This window comes from Poecilia reticulata, linkage group LG22, assembly GCF_000633615.1.
Source record: "Poecilia reticulata strain Guanapo linkage group LG22, Guppy_female_1.0+MT, whole genome shotgun sequence".
In the NCBI taxonomy this organism is placed as follows: Eukaryota; Metazoa; Chordata; class Actinopteri; order Cyprinodontiformes; family Poeciliidae; genus Poecilia; species Poecilia reticulata.
The window spans coordinates 7,260,434-7,278,763 of record NC_024352.1 but is presented as its reverse complement, the minus strand read 5'-3'; the positions used below and the strand labels follow the sequence as shown (position 1 = coordinate 7,278,763).

The following is an 18,330-nucleotide window of genomic DNA, read 5'->3' as shown; positions in this document are numbered from 1 at the left end:
AAACATGCATCAGTAAAAAGTGCTGATTCACACATTCCTAACAACACCTTCATCGAAAACAAACAGAAACCGCATGCGGCTTTCGTTCTCTCACACAGCAATGCGAGATGTGGAATTAGTACATCATTGTGTCAAAGCGAAAGCAAAACAAGAGTGTTGGTTTTCACACCTGAGCTGTCCGCGCTGCTGACGCTGTCCACGTGCTGCAGAGTGTGCTTTTGCAGGTGTCTGTACAGGCTGAATCGGACCATCCTGCTGCGGCCAACGCCCTTCAGCTTGGTCAAGTCGGCGGCGTCGGGAGGCGGCGTCCCGCGCCCGTTGCTCTGCGGTACGTCGTGAACAGCAGACACACCCTTATCAGAGGAGGGAGGGCTGGCGCTGGCGCTGGCCTGCAAACAAGTACAGAATGAAGATTTTTTTTTTAAATAAATAAAAATAAAATGTCCAACTGTTTGACATTTCCCAGATAAAACTGTTTAGAGATTCAGTTCTTCAGTGAGCATTACGGCTCTCGTAGTCGTACTGATAAATACAGCCGTGCTAGGCACCACAGCGCCAGGCGGTCGGAAATCTAAACACTGGATCAAGATAAAACCCCTCGTGTGTTTTGGCAAGTCTGCAACAATGAAGATTTAGTATTCTTGATCACCTCACTTTATCTTGGAAAAACATGGAAGCTTTTCATTAAAAAAAAATAATTATATATATATATATATATATATATACAACTGCTGAGTAGAATGGGGAAGCCCGTTCGGCTAATGGTTAACCTTAGCAAACCTTTTTCCTGCTAACGTTTGTCGCATGGACAGACGTGGGTAGGGACTGGTTACATTTTCTATTTATTTGTGTGACATTTTGGAAACAAGGAACATTTAGGAGTATTTTTACTTCACCATGCTTTTTTTTTATTTTTTTTAAGAGTAATATAATTAAATATTAATCTGCACTTCACATCGTCTGTTTAAATACAGCTACTATTATCCGTCTTACCATTTTCAACCTCTATCTGAAACAAAAAGAAGATTATTGGCAGCATGTAAATGAAAACAAAACTCATGGGATATTTAATAGGCAGACCTGCTCGAGAGCCACAGAGCGCGTCACGCTGCCCACGTCTGTCAGCCGATGCTCTTTGTCGTCCCATCGTCCATAAGCCAAGTCGATGCCGCCCACAAAAGCCACCGATTGGTCAATAACCACAATCTTCTCATGATGGGCCCACAGGTACACGGACGAAGAGACGTGGTCTGGATGCCGCATAACCTGGGACACAAACAGACACTTGTCGCTCTTCTAGATCGAGACAACTGGGGCATCAAGAACAATGTGTATGATTTTAGTTTACGCCGCATTAGATTTCTTCACATGATCCAGCTCGAAATTTTTTATTTATTTTTTTGCCGTTCGATAAAACAGACAACCGCTGGCCACTAACCTTGATGTTGGGATGCAGGTGCATGAGGGTCCTTTTGCTGTAGCCCGAGTTGATGCCCAGGGCGAGCTCCACCTCCTTGTACAGCATCACAAAGATCCGTACTCCCTGTTGCTGTGAATGCAAAAAAAAAAAAAAAAAAAAAAAAAGAAGATGGGGATCTTGCACATGTATTCATTCAAATGTCAAGAATACTCTGTTAGATAGAATATCTTGCATAAGTATTTATGCTTCCTGATACTTTTCCACGTTTTGTAAAACTCCAATATATGTAAATGGGATTTTATGGACATTTGAGTTGTTATACCAATACAAATGTGAGGTGGAAGAACAAAGAGATCTTTGTTTTTTTTCATTAAAGTGTCAACCTGTGTATAGTATAATATTAGGATAAAGTTAGCTGTTCTGTTTAAGCCCTGAGAGGTTTTGTTTGACAACGATAACTAAAGAGCATCATGAAGACTGAGGAACAGAGCAGAGAGGTCAGCGATGAGGCTGTGGCAAATTTAGCAATTTGCCACAAGACGTGTAGATGGTACAATAAACGTAAAACAGATTACTTTTTTTTTTGCCGACTCACAAATTGCTTTGTGTGTCAGAAATTGAACAGGCCAAACACACAATCCCTATGACTGAACATGGTGGTGGCAGTGTCATGATGTGGAGATAGTTTTCTTCCTTGGGGACAGATACAGAAAATCAGAGCTGATGTGATGATGGATGGAAATAAAAACAAGGCGCTTATGGGGCAAAAAACTGCGGTAAAACGTGGCTCTACAAACTATTGATCAAGGGTGGCTGAATTAAAAATTCAACAATTTTAACAACTGTCCGTGATTTTCTTTCCACTTCACAATTCTGTGCCATTTTATATTGGTCTGTCAAATAAAATCACAATAAAATGCTTTTTTTCCTTTTTTTCTTTCAATACTACCAGCCACACAAATGCATAATGACTCTTTTAACTCAAGAAAAATTATATTCATTTGCGTGATATATTTTATTTATGAACACAGATTCCACAGAAATCAGCATTTGGCCTAAAAAGTCAATCAGCTCCTTGCACTGTAAGGTGAGTCGCTCCACTATAATCATTGTTCACGCAGTGCCTGCTTACTGCTTTGCGTTTGAGGATGCAGTCCAGCCTCCATCTGTTTCCTTCTACAACAGGTCTCTTCAGGAAGATCTCCGGACTCAACCTGACCAAAAAAAAACAAACAAAAAAAAAAACAGAAAAACACAGAGAAGGACAAACAGGTGAGTAAATATCATTACTGGTATACAATCGTAGTAGAAAACAAAACCTCGATCTGATTGACTTATATTTATTTTGCTGTCTAGAGTATAACAGACATGACACGATGCAGTCGTATGAGCCAATCACACTGGCATCCAGCTCATGTTACACTGGCTAACACCTCATTGGTAAAGAGCCTAAGCCCGGTGATTACAGCTTTGGAACGCTGGGATTTCAGCGGCGCAAAACATTTCTCCCCATCTCTCCCTGAGAATAAGCGCGTAAAGCAAAACACCAAATAAGTTCTTGCACCTGCAAAACCAAGTATTTACAATATGCATATGGAGTGGCTAAACCATATGCATATATGACGTGCTGAACAAATGCAAAAAAAAAAAAAAAAAAAAAAAAAAGCTAAGCGTGAGATAGCAAATTATGAAATGACAGAGATAAAGGGGTCCAGCAGATGGGCAAACGGATATGGAGACAGTGGGCGGATTTTCTATTCTTGGTTTCGGGCTGTAATTAGAGCCAGAACAACGTCGCGGCTCTCTGGCAAGGCCTCGGGACTCAATGGCTGAGACGTAAACTAATGTGCAAGGAAACGTGCTTCGCTGGCCAGTACGCAGTGCCAGGCTGTCCTCTCGATCTGCGGTAGCGGAGTGACAGGTGAGTGAAAACAAGGCAATAAAACCGTTCCAACATGCCGTCAGGAGCTGGAACAATTTAAAGCCGGTTACATCCTCTGAATGCATGCGGGCAGCACAAACACAAGCTGGGCTGTATGTCAGGGTGAGTTGCACAAGTCTTAAAACGGGACAGTGAGACACGTGGATGCTTTGCATAAAGTTGACGTAGATCTCTACGCGTGTCTATATAATCACATCCCAGATGTCACGTTTTAAAAATGTGCGTGTTTCAAAGATGCTGGATCTATAGGTCCATATGTTCTCTTCCTAACAAAAGTGCACCGACGATAAAAACGGAGCTGGATAATGAAGTGTGGTTTTAAACAGCCGGATTTCACAAAAAAATGAAACAATCTTTATAAAGCCAACGCAAAAACAATCCCTCCGAATATTCTGAAGTGTATTTGGGTTCGTGACATCACAAGGGGCACAACTCAGCGTGTTATGCTTGTAGTGTTGAAGGAGCAACTTTTATGTAGATCTTGGCACAGAATCTTGATTACCTGAATTATAAGGTGTTCAATGTGAATGTAAAAATATGTTTCTGCAGAGAGCATTTTTATCCAGACAAAACAGCAAAAGAAACCAGAAAAACTTGCTTGTTCTGTAGAGGAGAAGCTACATCCAAAGGAATTTGTTTTTTTTGCAGAAAACTTTGGATGGTATCTTTCACTCCAGTTCAGTTTTACATTTACTATTTCAACTTTTTTTTATAACCCTATAACATCAGAACTCATCTAAAATGTTTTTAAAGTCAAAGTTGCGTTATGTCATGGTGGATGTAGCCAACTGAATTGAGCTGATCCATTACACTTTACCAAAATAGGCAAGTTTTAAAACATGAGTGGCAAAATGAAATCAAACGTAAGCTATTAAAAAAATACAATCTGTGATAAGTCAAAGTTTGGAGGAAAACAAGAATAATAACAGAACGTATGTATATATATATATATATTTTTTTATTTCCAACTCTTGTATATTGTCAATTACATCAATTCTGAAAAAATAAATAAAAATCTGGAGTTATACTGAGATTTTTGCAGAGGTAATCTGACACTTTGAACCTTGATGCAACACCCCGTTAAACGCAGCGAGGACAGAGAAACTCACCACCAGTCTGTGATAAAGATTTCTTCTTTAGCCTCCTCCAAAGCATCGGCCACGTCCTCCATGTACGTCTTCCCGTTCACGTACCTGCGCAGACACGGTTTTTGCTGTTACACTCTGCATCTCCTGAAATCAGACGCGCCGTTTACTCTCAGCGTTTCGATGCACGCACTGCAGAATGCAGCAGATAGAGGAGAAGCTGCTTCTGTTTTCTTAGAGCTTACGGTGTGATCACAACTTCAGTCTTCAGCTGAATTTTAGACGCGACAAACGATTTTTCAGTTCTCTTTCCTCCATGTTATTTCACATTATAAACCACAAACCTGTGTCATCATGACCGAACTGTTCTTTATCTACCACTTTTGCATGAGCCTAAATATAATTTATTAGCTGGTCCACATCCTGTACATGATGCAGCGTATAATCTACCAGCTGATGGGGGGGGAGAATGCAAATAAAGAAGGAAGAAATTGCCATGCGGCCAGAACAGAGATTTGACTACTCAGTCCTCGCGAGCATTTCCATAGTAACCAGAGAAACACTTGCAGAAGAAGGTGGAGAAGATGTCTTATTTATTCTGACCCCTGCATTCTTGCAAATAGCACAGTTACATTTATTTTACCATGTGGGTATAAATGTATTCACGCGTTGTAAAGCTGTGGGGCAATGAGTTGACACATACCTCATTGCCCCACAGAGAAATGGGCCTTTGTGTCTTATGTTTGACTTCCTGTTGATGTCAAACATAAGACACAAAGGCCCATTTCTCCCACCACCCTTCAAAATTCTTCATTACAGATAGATGTGGCTGTTTGAAGGAAGGATTTCCAGCTGCAGTCTGTGACTGCAGCAGACCTGAAGAAGCTCCTGACTTAAACTGCTTTTCATGTTGTGTTACAGTGGAGGAGGGTCAGAGTCGTCTATTTTCAGAAATCAGGAAGTCAGAAAAAACAAGCCGCTTTTCTAAACCCGACATCTGCCCCCTGAGAAACAGTCTAAAAGTTTACCGCAGAGTTTTAAAGTAGGCAGGGCAAGAACTCCAGATTTTCTAAACTGGGAGGATGGCAAAGGACGTAAAATAAATCTGCACTACTCGCTATTTAGATGCTCGGAGGATCGAAGCCTGCCGTCTCTGGAGTCGACAGATCTCCAAGAAACTAGTAGACGCTGTCTGCGTCCGAACTGGTTTCTTGGACGCCATATTTTCTGCTCTATCATCACAAGCACAAACGTGGAGTTTGCTTCACTGTACCATCTTTCACGAGAGATCATATTTCTGTAATTAAAGGTGCATTCATTTCCAGGGATGCCAATAAGTACTGGAGGGTGCTGTAAAAAAAAAAAACAGGAAGCGTCAAAGAAATTAATCAAAATATTTCTTTCAAGCACCAATTTCGAGGTTTCAAAGCGATCGGCTTTGAAACTGAGTAAAACCTTTTGCTGTTTGTATTTACACACCCACACATCGGTGATGACCCCATCAATTTTTCTGTCCTCCCGGTGCGGTTACCATTTGGCAGGGACGTTTTCCTGTTCCTGTGCAAACGACCCGAAGCGGTGGTCTCGGAGGAAGGCCTTCCCGTGACTCCGCACGAAGCTCTCGATGCTCTGACCCCACCAGCGCGCGTGTCTGTAGCTGCTGCACTTAAACACAAGCGTCCTGCCGGCAGAAGACACACGGATGTTGTTTAGTATGTTGGAGGTTACAGTTTGGAGGCAAAAGTTTCATCCGTTTATGAAAACAAAATCATCTTTAGGATATTGAAGATATTAAAGGTTTAGGATATTAAATCTGTGCTTGATTTTGTTTTAAGCTGTTTCTTTGGGGAAAAAAAAAAGTACACTGTAGAAGGAATCACTTTAACCACTATTTATTCTGTGGCCACAGACATATTGCTATTATTTTCACAACATGGAGAAACGCAATGAAGCTCAAACGTTCAGTCGACCACATGTGCGCACAAAAAGTGCAGAAACCCAACCTGGAAAGGCTGTCAATGCGGACTCCATGTTGGGTCTCCGTCTCTTTGGAGTCCATCTTGATGCTGAACTCTTTGTCCACCAGCAAGACGAAGGAGATCGCCCCGGAGTCTGGCTTCATGTACAGCAAGAACGAGTCTTTGACCACCAGCCAGCTGCAGAACACATGTTTAGTTGTTGTCAACATCGTCATCAACAACCTCCCGCGTCCGCATTAACTGCTACGGCTCTCTGCCGACTCTCGGAGAAGAGGCGCTTCTTTGGCTCCTCGTCTTAAAGAGAAGGGTGTGGGAAGGAAAACCATCAGTGTGCATCAGGATGTAGGTGGCTTGGCCGAGCGCTTCCAGTGTGTGGGATTTTTGAGTGGATTTGTTGTCTTTAGAAAAACAACATTCGAAAATGGCTTGATGGTAGTTTAGATGGGATGAAGGAATAAACATCAAAGCTTGTGGGGGAAAAACAAAAAAGATCTAGAGTCTGTGGAGCTCATGATTTTTCTTCTCACCTGTGTGTAAACATGCTCAAAATGTATTTTTTTCAGCAGATTAAAGAAAAGTCATTTTTTAATTATATATCTTTTTGCATTGCAAGAATTTTTTTAATGAGCATAACAGAACTCCCCTAACCTGCAGCCCCTCAAACTAGCTTAACATATATTTATGAAAATTGATAAATGTGTGAAAATCCTACAAAAAAAACCCCCCACAAATAAAACGTCTCTTGCAAAAATGTCCAAATCCTTTGCCAGGAGGATGTCAAATGAATGCTGCATTATTGAATTTCTGGAGGATAATAACTGTACTACGTATTTTCTTCAAACAGCTGATAAAAATCTCTTAATGTGTCATGTACATGTCAGGGTCCTGCGAATTGTTTTTGTTTTTTTGGTTTTCTGTGTTTGTAGTTATGATTTGTTATCTGCTTTATTGGATCAGCCTGGTTTCTGTTTCACTATAGCTCAATCCTTTTCTGGCTTGTTCATTTATTCTTTCTGCTTAGTAGTTCATTATGACAGGTTCATTTTCCTAGTTCCCCTGCTTGTGCACGCTCCCTCGCTCTCTCTCCCTCTACACCTGCAACCTGTTAGATAATCAGCTCCAGTCTTTTGTTCCATCATTCACCCTCCTAGTTCTTGTCCACCTCTCTTGCTTTCGCTCCTCTCTGGTTCCTCCTGTTAGATCCCGCCATGCTCCTCCTTGTTCCCGTTTTTTTTTTTTTTTTGTTCCTCCTTTATTTGTCATCCTGGCTGTATGTAAGATCTTGTAAATTCAAATTTTTTTTGTTTTTGTTTTTTTTTATCAAATTTATCACCATCTACTCGACGCCTCAGCCTGTCTGCATTTGGGTCCACCGTAACCTTCACAAATCATGATGGTAAAGCCTCAGACATTACAGATTTTAAATTTTTTTTGTGTGGAAAAAAAAAAAAAAAAAGGTGGCAAAAGATTTGACATAAACTTGAAAACAAGCATGGATGAAGTGGACGGAGCAGCTGGGACGCACCGTTTTGACCAGCGATAGCAGGCCTGACCCTGACCGCAGCAGTTCATTCCTGGGATGCGATGTCCGCCGGAACGCTTGTAGATCATGCCTTCCCTGTTTGATGTAAAATGACGAGAAAATAAGAAAACAAATGTAAAAACAAGCTCAGCACTGGTTATAAGAATCTTTATTTATTAGGAGAAACAGTCAAAATGGGGAAAAAAATTAAATAAAACCTACAGTCCTTTGGGACCCAAGTCATGTATAAAAGACATCTGGCTAACATCAATAAACTCCATCTGAGAACACAAAGGAAGACAAAGCAGGAGGTTTAATGCTGGGAGTTTGGTAGTTAATACTGACATGGAAATATTTAATGTGGGCCGAATATTAAAATCATATAAACATGACAGAATAAAAAATGGTGAAAAAATATTTATTAGTTGCTCACAGTGTGGTGATATTTCCGATACATGGCCATCTTCAGAAGCGTGTTTATGTAGTCCTCCAACTGTCTCTATAGAAACACATGCGCTACATTGCATCACAGTGGCTCTAACGACAAAATCTATGTATATAACCACCAACACACGCAAACACATTGTCAGAGAGAGCTTGGGGGGAAAAAAGAACAAAAAAAAAACATAAGTTGGCATGGAGTTCAGTGCCATGGCAACAAAAAGAGCACACAGAGAGCATCGTGCAATAACTCAAATATTAAATCTACTCTCCACCACCAAAGAGGAGGCCCCAGTCGGAAGAAAGCCAACTCACTCTCCTGCTGGAGACCTGCTCATCTCTGGCCAGCTCATCTCCTCCCCCCCGGGGCAAGGAAGGCATCTCCCTCACCTCGCTCTTCCTCACCGTCTTTCTCCTCACTGTGTGGCTGGGAGGGAGAAGATTAAATTCCAAAATTTAAATGCACTTGTACAGAGAGAGTATTCATAAAATCACACAGTCAAATGGGTTTTCGCAGAAACAGAAAGCGACAGGGTGGGAAGGTTTTCTGTGGTGGCCCACACATGAAAACAAGCTCCGTCACGGGTAGTTTTAGAAAGGCAAATGATCAAAACGATGGAAAGGATAAGCTACAGCTGTGAGTCGGCAAGAATTTCTTGGCGCTAATAAAAACGGAGCAGTCGCTAACGTCATGTTGACTCGTATTATGTGGCCGCCTTGTTTGCGCAAGGTCAAAATGATGACAAAAAGCACTTTCAACTAAAGTGCTGACAGTTAGGAAGTTGAAAGCTCATCGCATCATACGAGATGTAAGTACAGAACTAAAATAATAATGTCACAGATGGTGACTTTTTACGGAATACACACTGCAGGAGAAATTTACATAACCAAATAATATGGATTGTAAGCTAAGTGTAGTTATTTTTTTGTGAAAATACAATTTTACAATTGTGTGTCACTTGTGCAAAATGCCTGTTCCTGTTTTTCCAGTCTTATCTTTGTGTTCGTGGCTCGCTCACAAGAGCAGCGTTGCTCTGACACGAATCAAGCAACTTCAACATCAATTCTGAGCTCCCGCATAGCGTAAACAGTATGACGAATATGAATAGGAGAACTATGACTATGCAAATACTAATTTAGTTTTTATTAATCTCCCCGTTCACACTTAGGCATCACATCAGGGTCACCAATAGAACCTGGATTTTATGTTAGTTTCCCCCCATAAGGATATTCTGCACAGCTTAGTCATTGAAAAATCTGGTGTATTTTTGTTCAGTCCTGCAAACACTATTACAGAATATCAAATGTGTGCTTGGAACAATGAAAACAAAGTTCTATGATTTTATTCCCACAATAGTTTCGCAGGAACCGCTTTGCAAGTTAAACTATCAATGAGTCGCATCAAAACAAAAAGGAAATACACCAGCGTTGGCCTGACACTTCCTTCCTCTAGCCGGAGGAAGGAAGAAAGAAATGATATTGCAGTATGTGTCGAGTTAGATATATTTACTTAGGAAAAAAAAAACAAACAAAAAAACGAGGCTGTCCTGCAGTGATTCTTGTGGGGACAAAATATCTGTTCCTGCCTAGGAAAACTGGAAATGTAGCTTCTAGAACGTCACCGATGAGTGAGTTGAAAAGCGTCACAGTCTAGACCATGTAATCTATCTGAAATGAAAGATTTGCTATGTTGTGTTTTTATTTAATTTTTATTATTATTTGAATGAAGCATCAGATCGACGCTGGTCGTAAGCAAATGCGCTAAATGCGTCATTTGTTTGGGTTTTGCATACGAAACAGTACGTGTCTGAGCGCGGGGGCCTGGGCGGCGTCTGCTACGACGTTTCTGCTACAAACCTGCGTGACGGCAGCGGTATCCTAATGAGGGTTTTGTACGTCCTCAGCTCTCTGTGCAGCTCCAGGAAATGTTTCTCCTTCCTCTTGACCACCCAGGTAAACTCTCCGTGCTTCATCTCGATCTTAAACACGGCCGGCAGGGACTGCGGACACACGCAGTTAGGCGCAAACGGAAGAACGTTTCGTTTCAGATCGTAAAGCGCTGACTGGTGCAGCAGAGTACCTTGTTGACGCTCCTCTGCTGCGACAAGTTGAAGCGGTCCTGTGCCGTGGTGAACCGCTCCACCTCTAGGATCTTGGCGGTAATTGGCACAGTGGGGAGGTAGACCTTCGCACTGGCCTCCTTAAAGCCCACGGTGGCGTACACAGCTGAAAACGGGATGCGGCAGTCTCCTACGAGTGAAAACCAAAACAGATGGTAAATATTAATGAAGATGTGGGTGTTGTTTTTGTGTGTTTGTGTGTGGGAGTCAATCATGGCAGGCTGCATTTCTAAGAAAGTCTGCTTTTGTCCACGATTTTACTGCGTTTGGCGTATAGGAAAGACTGCGGTATCTACCTCTGCGTTTTGATATTTTGTCACATTACAACCACAAACCTCAGTCGATTTCATTCAATAGATCTAAACACATTTCTGGAAGTGAATGTTATTCTAGAAATAAAGCTGCAGAAGCTGGTTGTCTTTTGGGGTTTGTGTTTCAAGCAAAGCAGCTTTGCACATGAAGAAGCATACATTTCTGCCCATTCTTCAAAAGAAAAACAGCTGGAGCTCAGTCGGACTGAATGGAGAGTGTCTATAAATGCCCGAATGCTTTGTCCTGTTAATTAAAGGAGCAAAAAGAAAAGAGCAATTCAATAATAGAGTCAAAATTATGTTGCCGCAAAGACACCCAGTAGCCATGCCGTGTGTAAATCATCTTGTAATTTTATCATTTAATAAAAAAAGAACTTATTTTCGACATTGCGCCTTTTCTTTATGATAATATTTATATTGTCGTAACATTGTGGCGTGTTTTTCCTCATCATTTTGATTTTATCCTTGTCGATATTTCAAATTCAGTCAATATTTCTTTCTTTTCCTCTAAGTGAGCGTAGTACTTCTTCACACTGACCTGCTGATTCTGTACACATTAAATAAGAACTTGCAGCTATATTTGGTTTAGAAATAATCAGTGGGAGTCTGTGAGGGATGGAGACATTCATCACCTGCAGCAGTTCCCACGGCGCTGGTGTAGTCAAGCCACAGCCTCCACTACTGCGCCTCAAATGATTTACGGTGTGAGAGAGGTTATATTACAAAGCCTAAAAAGCTGATTCAGATGGTTTTCATCCCGCCTTTCTCTTCCTGTCTGACTAAACTGTCTGAGTAAATAGATTACGTTGAGATGAAGCAACGTAAAAAAAAAAACACATCAGCCTTGTGGTGAGGTGAGGTGGACAAGTCATGAAGGAGTGGTGAGGGGATAAATATTAGGTAATTAATTCTAATAATTATTTTTGGATTGCTGGTAACAAGAAAATGTACATTGAGCAATAACACAACGCTTGTGAATTTCTGGAACTGGAGGGAGTAATCATATATCTTTAAGTCAAAAAATGAAGAAGAAGAAACAAATGTTTGCTTCCCCATTGTTAAATATGTTGCTGGGGATTTTCAGTCGTTCTGGAGCCCGTGGTTGTGACGTAACAAACTCTAAGAGAGGTACAAGAATTTTTCCAAGTGAATAAAAAGTTTATGAAGGAGCAGTCCACACCTTCAAACCTGCTCCTCAACTAGATTGAATGTGGCCTATTGCGTTTCATTTTCCAGATTAATCTCGCTTTGGTATTTTACAGACATTTAGAAGAGTCAATGTGTTACATTTGACTCTTTCCCTTGCGAGAAACGAGGCGACACACACCCAAGTAGTTCCCGTCATAGTCTAGCTCCTCTCCCTCCTCGAGGTCCAGCTCTCTGGCATCCAGGCTTTCCACGAGGTCGGCCATGTCGATACCGTCAAGTGTGTCCGAAGCTGCTGAGGTCTCCGAAACTTCAGAGTTCACCAGGTTGAGGTTACTGGCAGTAGGCTGAGCCTTGTCAAGCATAGCTTAGCAGTTGGACCCCAGAGCAGGGCGCACCTGTGGGAGAGAGGAGACGATTATGACATTTGAGTCATTCGTTGATTCATGAATTAGAGATCGGTGGATCCACTTCCTGGAGTCCACACTCCCACATGGGAGGGACAGTTATTTGACTTTTGACCTTTGCGACCTCATTCTAAACCCAGCCGTTCTATTTTGAGTCGGAAAACTAGCAGAAATATGCAGGACCTCTGACAAACATGCGTAAAGAAGGATTCATGCACCACTCACACAACTACGATAAGATTACCATAAGAGTGATCCATTCAGTATAAACTGGTTAGTTAAATATGTTTGTTCTGCTGAAATGGCTAATGTATTAAATAAATGATTCCTAGATTGATGGGCGGAAAAAAATAAGGTGTGATCAGTTTTATCATCGTTACCTCTGGTGCAGATAAATCATAAAGGCTGAAGCTGATAAGATGAAGATGGATTACATTAAATCAAATGAAGTGCGTCACACATCTGGTGATTCTCTCGTCAAAACGCTCAATATCTACTTATCGAGCACATAATTTCAACAAAACAGAATCGAGCTTATGAATAAAATCATTGGTCCGACGTTTGCTGGTGCTCGTCCAAGAGCTTCCGTTCGAAAAACTTCCTTCCAAATGGACGTCTTTTCTAACATACATTCTTCCTGTTGGTTCTGAGACCTGTTATTTTCACAACAAGCTGTCCCTCTATGCTTATCATAAAATGTTAGTGGCTTTGTTGCCACAGAGTCAGCAGCCAAACTAACACACTGGTGACATAATTGCAGCTGCTAAGAAAAGTCAGCCTGTTGGGCGCCCTGGGTGACCCGCCCCCTCAGGTGGCGGTGGTGGGAGGTGTTGTGGGAATGGGTGTGAGTGTTGGTGTGATGGTGATCTGTGTCTGTGTCATTCAGTATTTAGTAAAAATTTGCTTTATATAAATATTTTCCTGAGCTCCAATTCCCATACTTCAGTCTCTAATAGCTGACACATGAGTGCTCTAAAATGTCCAGTGACTTCAAATTAACTCATTCATGACATCAAAATCTGTAGTATCTTGTACCACATTCTCTCCAATAGAGCTTTAATATCAAACATTGAATATATAAGAAATTAAACTTTCATGCCACGCCCCCACAAAATGCCGCCCTGGGCGGTTGCCCACGTCGCCCATATCAGAAGCCGCCACGGCACACAACCCTATAATGTGAGTTTGAGTGTTTTTGGATCATTATAAATATTTTTCAAAAGGATGTCTGCACACCTCAGTTGGAACACAAACAAATCTGTCAAAGGAAAATAAAACGAAAAAGTTTCAGATTTCTGTCTAATTTATAGGAATCTGTCTGCAGGCGACATCTGCAAGTGACCTCTCAAGCTATGAAGACATTTGTTGTCCACAGCCATTTTTATGAAAACCCACAGAAAAACTTTCCAAAAAAATTAACAGACTTTGACTCAATGCTGGAAAAAGAAATTCCCTCAGATTTCTAGCCCTGGATGTTTTCTTTGGAAGAAATTCAACTCCTTTGTCCAGACATAGAAAGAACACAGAATAATGTTGCCTTGTTGAACATAAATAGTACTAAGCAGAAATCCCTGGTACTTTTTCAGTCCTATAGTGTTTCTAGGCAGCCTCTTTGACAAGCTTCTATCTTTTAGTCAGTTATGGAGAGGAGCCCAGTTTTGGTAACGTCATTGTCTTTCTGTATTTTTAAGAACTCTTCCTCCCTGACTGATACCTTTGTGTTCTAAGATCACTCTGATCTTATGTTACCTTTGTGCAAACTATGGCCTGGTTTAATGGATATAAAAGAGCGAATGACAAAAAAAAAGAGGCCTAAAGGAAGGTTGAACTTTATTTACCAGCTTTAAGTTTTTTATGCTTTTTTGCCTGAGTTTTTATATATTAACAAGCAATTGAACAAGTTTACCTTTTTAATATGGTTGCATCTGGGATCATTGAAATACAGGTGTATTCATTTAGTCATAATCACCAAAACATAAAGTATTTCTAGCTAAAACACAAAAGATATGTCAAGTTTATCTGCCCTAATAGAAGAAGTTTGCTGATTTCTGTTACAATTTACCGTCTTTAAATGGGGTTTCATTCACAAACAATCTTTTCACAGCTATCCGAAACTTTATCCTCCAGTCCTATGAGCATTAAATGCCAGGATGTGTAAAATCCTAGCACGCTGTAATCCACGTTTTTGCCTCCAGGAAAAAAAAAAGAAAAGAAAAAAAGCTGACACAAAGGGAACACCCATTCATGTGCAATGCCGCCTGAGCTCAATGATTAGTCACCCAAGTCTACCCGTGCTCCTGCGGCCCATTATTAAACCTCACAAAGAGCGTTTTGAAAGCGTAGAGATGGAACAGGTCTCAGGGGGGGAGTAACAAGAGAAAAAGGAAAGAAAGTGAAGACCTGATTCAGCAGAAAGATGAAAACATTTTTTAAAGGCTACCAAGGTGTGATTACATTTCCACAGTTGAGTCATTTCATTGATGTCTAGGAGAGTCGGTTCTTCAAATTTGAAAGTGTTCTGTTTCTAACCAGTACAGCACAGAATTTACAAAAAAAAAATGGAAAGTTACATTTACTTTCTAAACAGTCTGGCTGGTTAGCGTTAGCTGCTAGCTTTACCTTAGCCTTGTAGTTCTTCACTCTGACTATGTTTTCTGTCCTTGTTTCATGCCCAGTGCTGGTGTTTCATACAGTGAATACTGCAGTTGCTCTTAGTTACACATTACCTCTCTCTGTGTGTGTATGTGTGTGTGTATATAACCTCGATATCACCTCTATTCTCTTTCCTTTTTTTTCCCCCACTTCACCATTGTCTGGTTTCTCTTCACATGTAACAAATTAGTTTATTTTTTCTTGTCCAGGCTTGTGTTTTCATTTTGTATTTTCCCTGGATGCTGAACTTCAGAATGCTTTCATTTTATTCAGCTAAAGGGAAAAAAAACAACAAAGTGAGATGCCGTATTTCCACAACTGTCGAAGTAGTTGAGACTGGGCTGCTTTCTTTAAAATAAAAGCATGAGAGGAATACTATTGTAGATAAAAAGTAAGAATAGTTCTTTTCTATGTACGTTAACAACAGCTTAATTCTCTGGAAAAGCTGTTTAAGGTCTTAACAATATGGGTCTCTTAAGTGAAAGTGAGGGATTTCCTTCTTCCAACACAATTTTTTCAGACTGTTTATGATGAATACCAGAGATACACACACTAGACCAGTAGGTAAAGGTTCAACAATATCAACCAGCCAGCAAGATCCAGCTTGTTTGTACAGTCAAACCAGTCACCTTAAATCACTGGTAGGTTGCATTCAAGGCACATCAGTGCAATTCCAGTTTTTCGTGATAGTTTTTAAAAGTGGGATGTTGTCATAATAACAGTTCCCAGAAAATATTGTACCTTTTTGAATTGATCCATTTGACTAGAAATATATCGGATTATCAACACCACTTGTGACAATGTGTTACAGAAGGCTATATTGTAGCATCAGTGTGAACAATTTCAGCAATATTAGAGACTAAATATCACATTTTAATGGCAGAAAATCTATACATTTCTTAGAAAAAATTATCTTGAATGGAGACAGCAAGTGAGCATAGATACTATGCAGAAAAGGTAAGAGAGCTCTGTGACAGTAACCAGGTCAGGCGCTCAATCATCAATAAGAGTTTCTTAGTCTGGAACACTTTTTTTCTCTAGGATATTTTGATCATTTGAATCTTACATTTGGGGGAAGAAACACCTGATAGAAGAGAAAACAGCTTAGTTCTGACCACGGCTAGGACAGACTGGGACTAAGTAACAAGACCAGTGAGGGGTTGTTTGTGAACATAAAGTTTTTCAGGTAGGAAAACATGCCTACCACTGTTGGTTGTTTCCATTTTCTATGCACACTCTCTCAGCCCAAAACATCTCAAGCAGTCATTGTGCGAGAGGGAGACTACGCACTGGATGAGTGTGTAAACCCCCCTAAATATAAATACAACCAAAATGTCAGTCTTTTAATGCACAGCTTTGGTCACAGATTATCATTACATCACAAATGGATTGGGCTAACTAACCACAGAGTGCTTTTAAATCCTTGTGTAGGATGCTAGTTTGATAGGTCTCCAAGCTGTGGCCTCTAAAAGAAACTTTCTCCTGGCTTCCTGTTACTCAGTGTAAAAATGCCTTTTTAAAACCTCACTGTATGAACTCCAACTTGATCTGCAGACTTTGCTACCACTAGTTCTGTATTATGCGGCCAATGTGTTATGCTGTTAGGCCTTCTGCCATTTTCTTTTGTTTGGCTGCCTTATGCTGCACAGCGGTAATCAAAAACATGTTGACTCTGCAGCTCGACATTTCATTCTTCTGCGCTCGACAGCGCAGAAGAATGAATTAAACTCAAACGCCGTGTCATTGCGGTAAAGTCTGTTTCGCTGAGAAAACTTTGCGTATGTAATCACACATTCCTGAGGACTTGAGCAGCAGTTTTTATTATCTCCACCAAGACTTCAAGCATTAACCCACTCAGTTGATGCGTGGGTTAATGCATGCATTAACTGAGTGGGTTAGGGTTAGCCTAACCCTGTGACTCTGACGTTTTGTGAACTCAGAGTCACAAAACCTATGAGTTTTGCGTCTTAAAACTCAGAGGTTTTAATTCACAAATTAAAGACCGGGAATGCTAAATATCGTTTCGGTGTGCAAAGCAAACGAACACATTGGATGTATTTACATAAACAATGACTGAGACCATATGTGGCTTCAACACGCAACCTGAGAGGAGAATTATCTCCCTCTTCCATTCTGATGGAACTCCTACTTCCTGCTTCCTGTCCTGTTGTCATGGCGATAATTCAAGCAGCTACAGAGCAGACCGCTTATATATAAATATCAACACAAGCAGTTCAGAACGTCCGCCTCTCTTTTTGTGCATTTGCCTTTTCATAACGTCAATTAGTGAGAGAGCGACAACGGAGCATGAAAAGAGCGCAAAAGAGGAAGACGTGTAACAGAAAAGGAAATTGGCCACTTGTTAATCTGCTTGTCATGACTAACAGAGAAATTCAGCCTTTGATCATAAGCAGTGTGGTCACTTTTGCAATATGCCTGAAGAAATTAGCTCAGGAATCGGATATTTAATTTGCTATCCAGCTACACAGAAAAGTAAAAATTTTAATTTTATTAACATAAGCACTTGTGTTCATTGCACACGTAGCTATAGCTATAGTATACTGGTAATTCAGTGCTGCAGTAAGGCGAGATTTCAACATGGTGCAGGATACATATCTCAGAGATATTTCTCCAAATTGACATCGTCATGCAGGTTCGCAGATTCATGATGCTAATTTTTCTTTCCACCACATCCTAAAGGTGATCTGTAGACCAATGGAGTACAGTCAACTCATCGTCATGCTCAAGAAACTAACTTGGAATGATTTGAGCTTTGTGACGTGGTGAGTGATCCTACTGAAGATGGGCACACTGTGCTCATAAATGGGCACCGGTATTACTCTGTGAGCTGCCATGTTTAAAGACTGTACATCTGGGCACATAATAACTACATCGTAGTACCATCACCACCAGAATGAAACACTGACTCAAGATGTGTTCATGCACTTCAAACATAGACTCATCTAACGGGGAAACGTTTTCCTTATCTGTTCAATCCTATTTCGGTTAATTAGCTAACCGTGACCTCAGGTTCCTGCGTAGTTGATGGGAGTTCCACCCCATGTGGTCTGCTGCTGCTGTAGCCTATCTAGATGTAGTGTGTTCAGAGACGATGTTCCACATATCTTGGTTTTAACAAGTGGTTAGTTGAGCCACTGCTGCACCTCTGGCATCTCAAATCAGTCTGCTCATTCTGAAAAGCATTTCAAATAATCCATTCGAATCCCGATAGATTAGCCTTTTTATATATATATATATATATATATATATATATATATATATATATAAATTCCCTTCTCACCCTC

At 40.7% G+C, this 18,330-nt stretch overlaps 1 protein-coding gene across 2 annotated transcripts in view; it reads right to left on the bottom strand.

The window, feature by feature from the left end:
- pld1a (phospholipase D1a) overlaps positions 1-18,330 on the bottom strand; it is a 35,002-nt gene that overhangs the window by 9,601 nt on the left and 7,071 nt on the right. The window contains exons 2-15 of one of the 2 annotated variants that reach the window (XM_008399211.2): positions 12,148-12,364; positions 10,470-10,639; positions 10,247-10,389; positions 8,705-8,816; positions 8,382-8,447; positions 8,171-8,229; positions 7,952-8,044; positions 6,451-6,603; positions 5,979-6,128; positions 4,472-4,555; positions 2,553-2,634; positions 1,439-1,549; positions 1,081-1,266; positions 170-389 (exon numbers count right to left, since the gene is read on the bottom strand). In XM_008399211.2, coding sequence (XP_008397433.1) covers positions 170-389; positions 1,081-1,266; positions 1,439-1,549; positions 2,553-2,634; positions 4,472-4,555; positions 5,979-6,128; positions 6,451-6,603; positions 7,952-8,044; positions 8,171-8,229; positions 8,382-8,447; positions 8,705-8,816; positions 10,247-10,389; positions 10,470-10,639; positions 12,148-12,331 — 1,813 coding nt within the window. In that variant the 5' untranslated portion in view covers positions 12,332-12,364. Of the gene's footprint in view, positions 1-169; positions 390-1,080; positions 1,267-1,438; positions 1,550-2,552; positions 2,635-4,471; positions 4,556-5,978; positions 6,129-6,450; positions 6,604-7,951; positions 8,045-8,170; positions 8,230-8,381; positions 8,448-8,704; positions 8,817-10,246; positions 10,390-10,469; positions 10,640-12,147; positions 12,365-18,330 lie in introns of those variants that run through there. The other variant, XM_017302594.1, reaches the window with a different exon arrangement.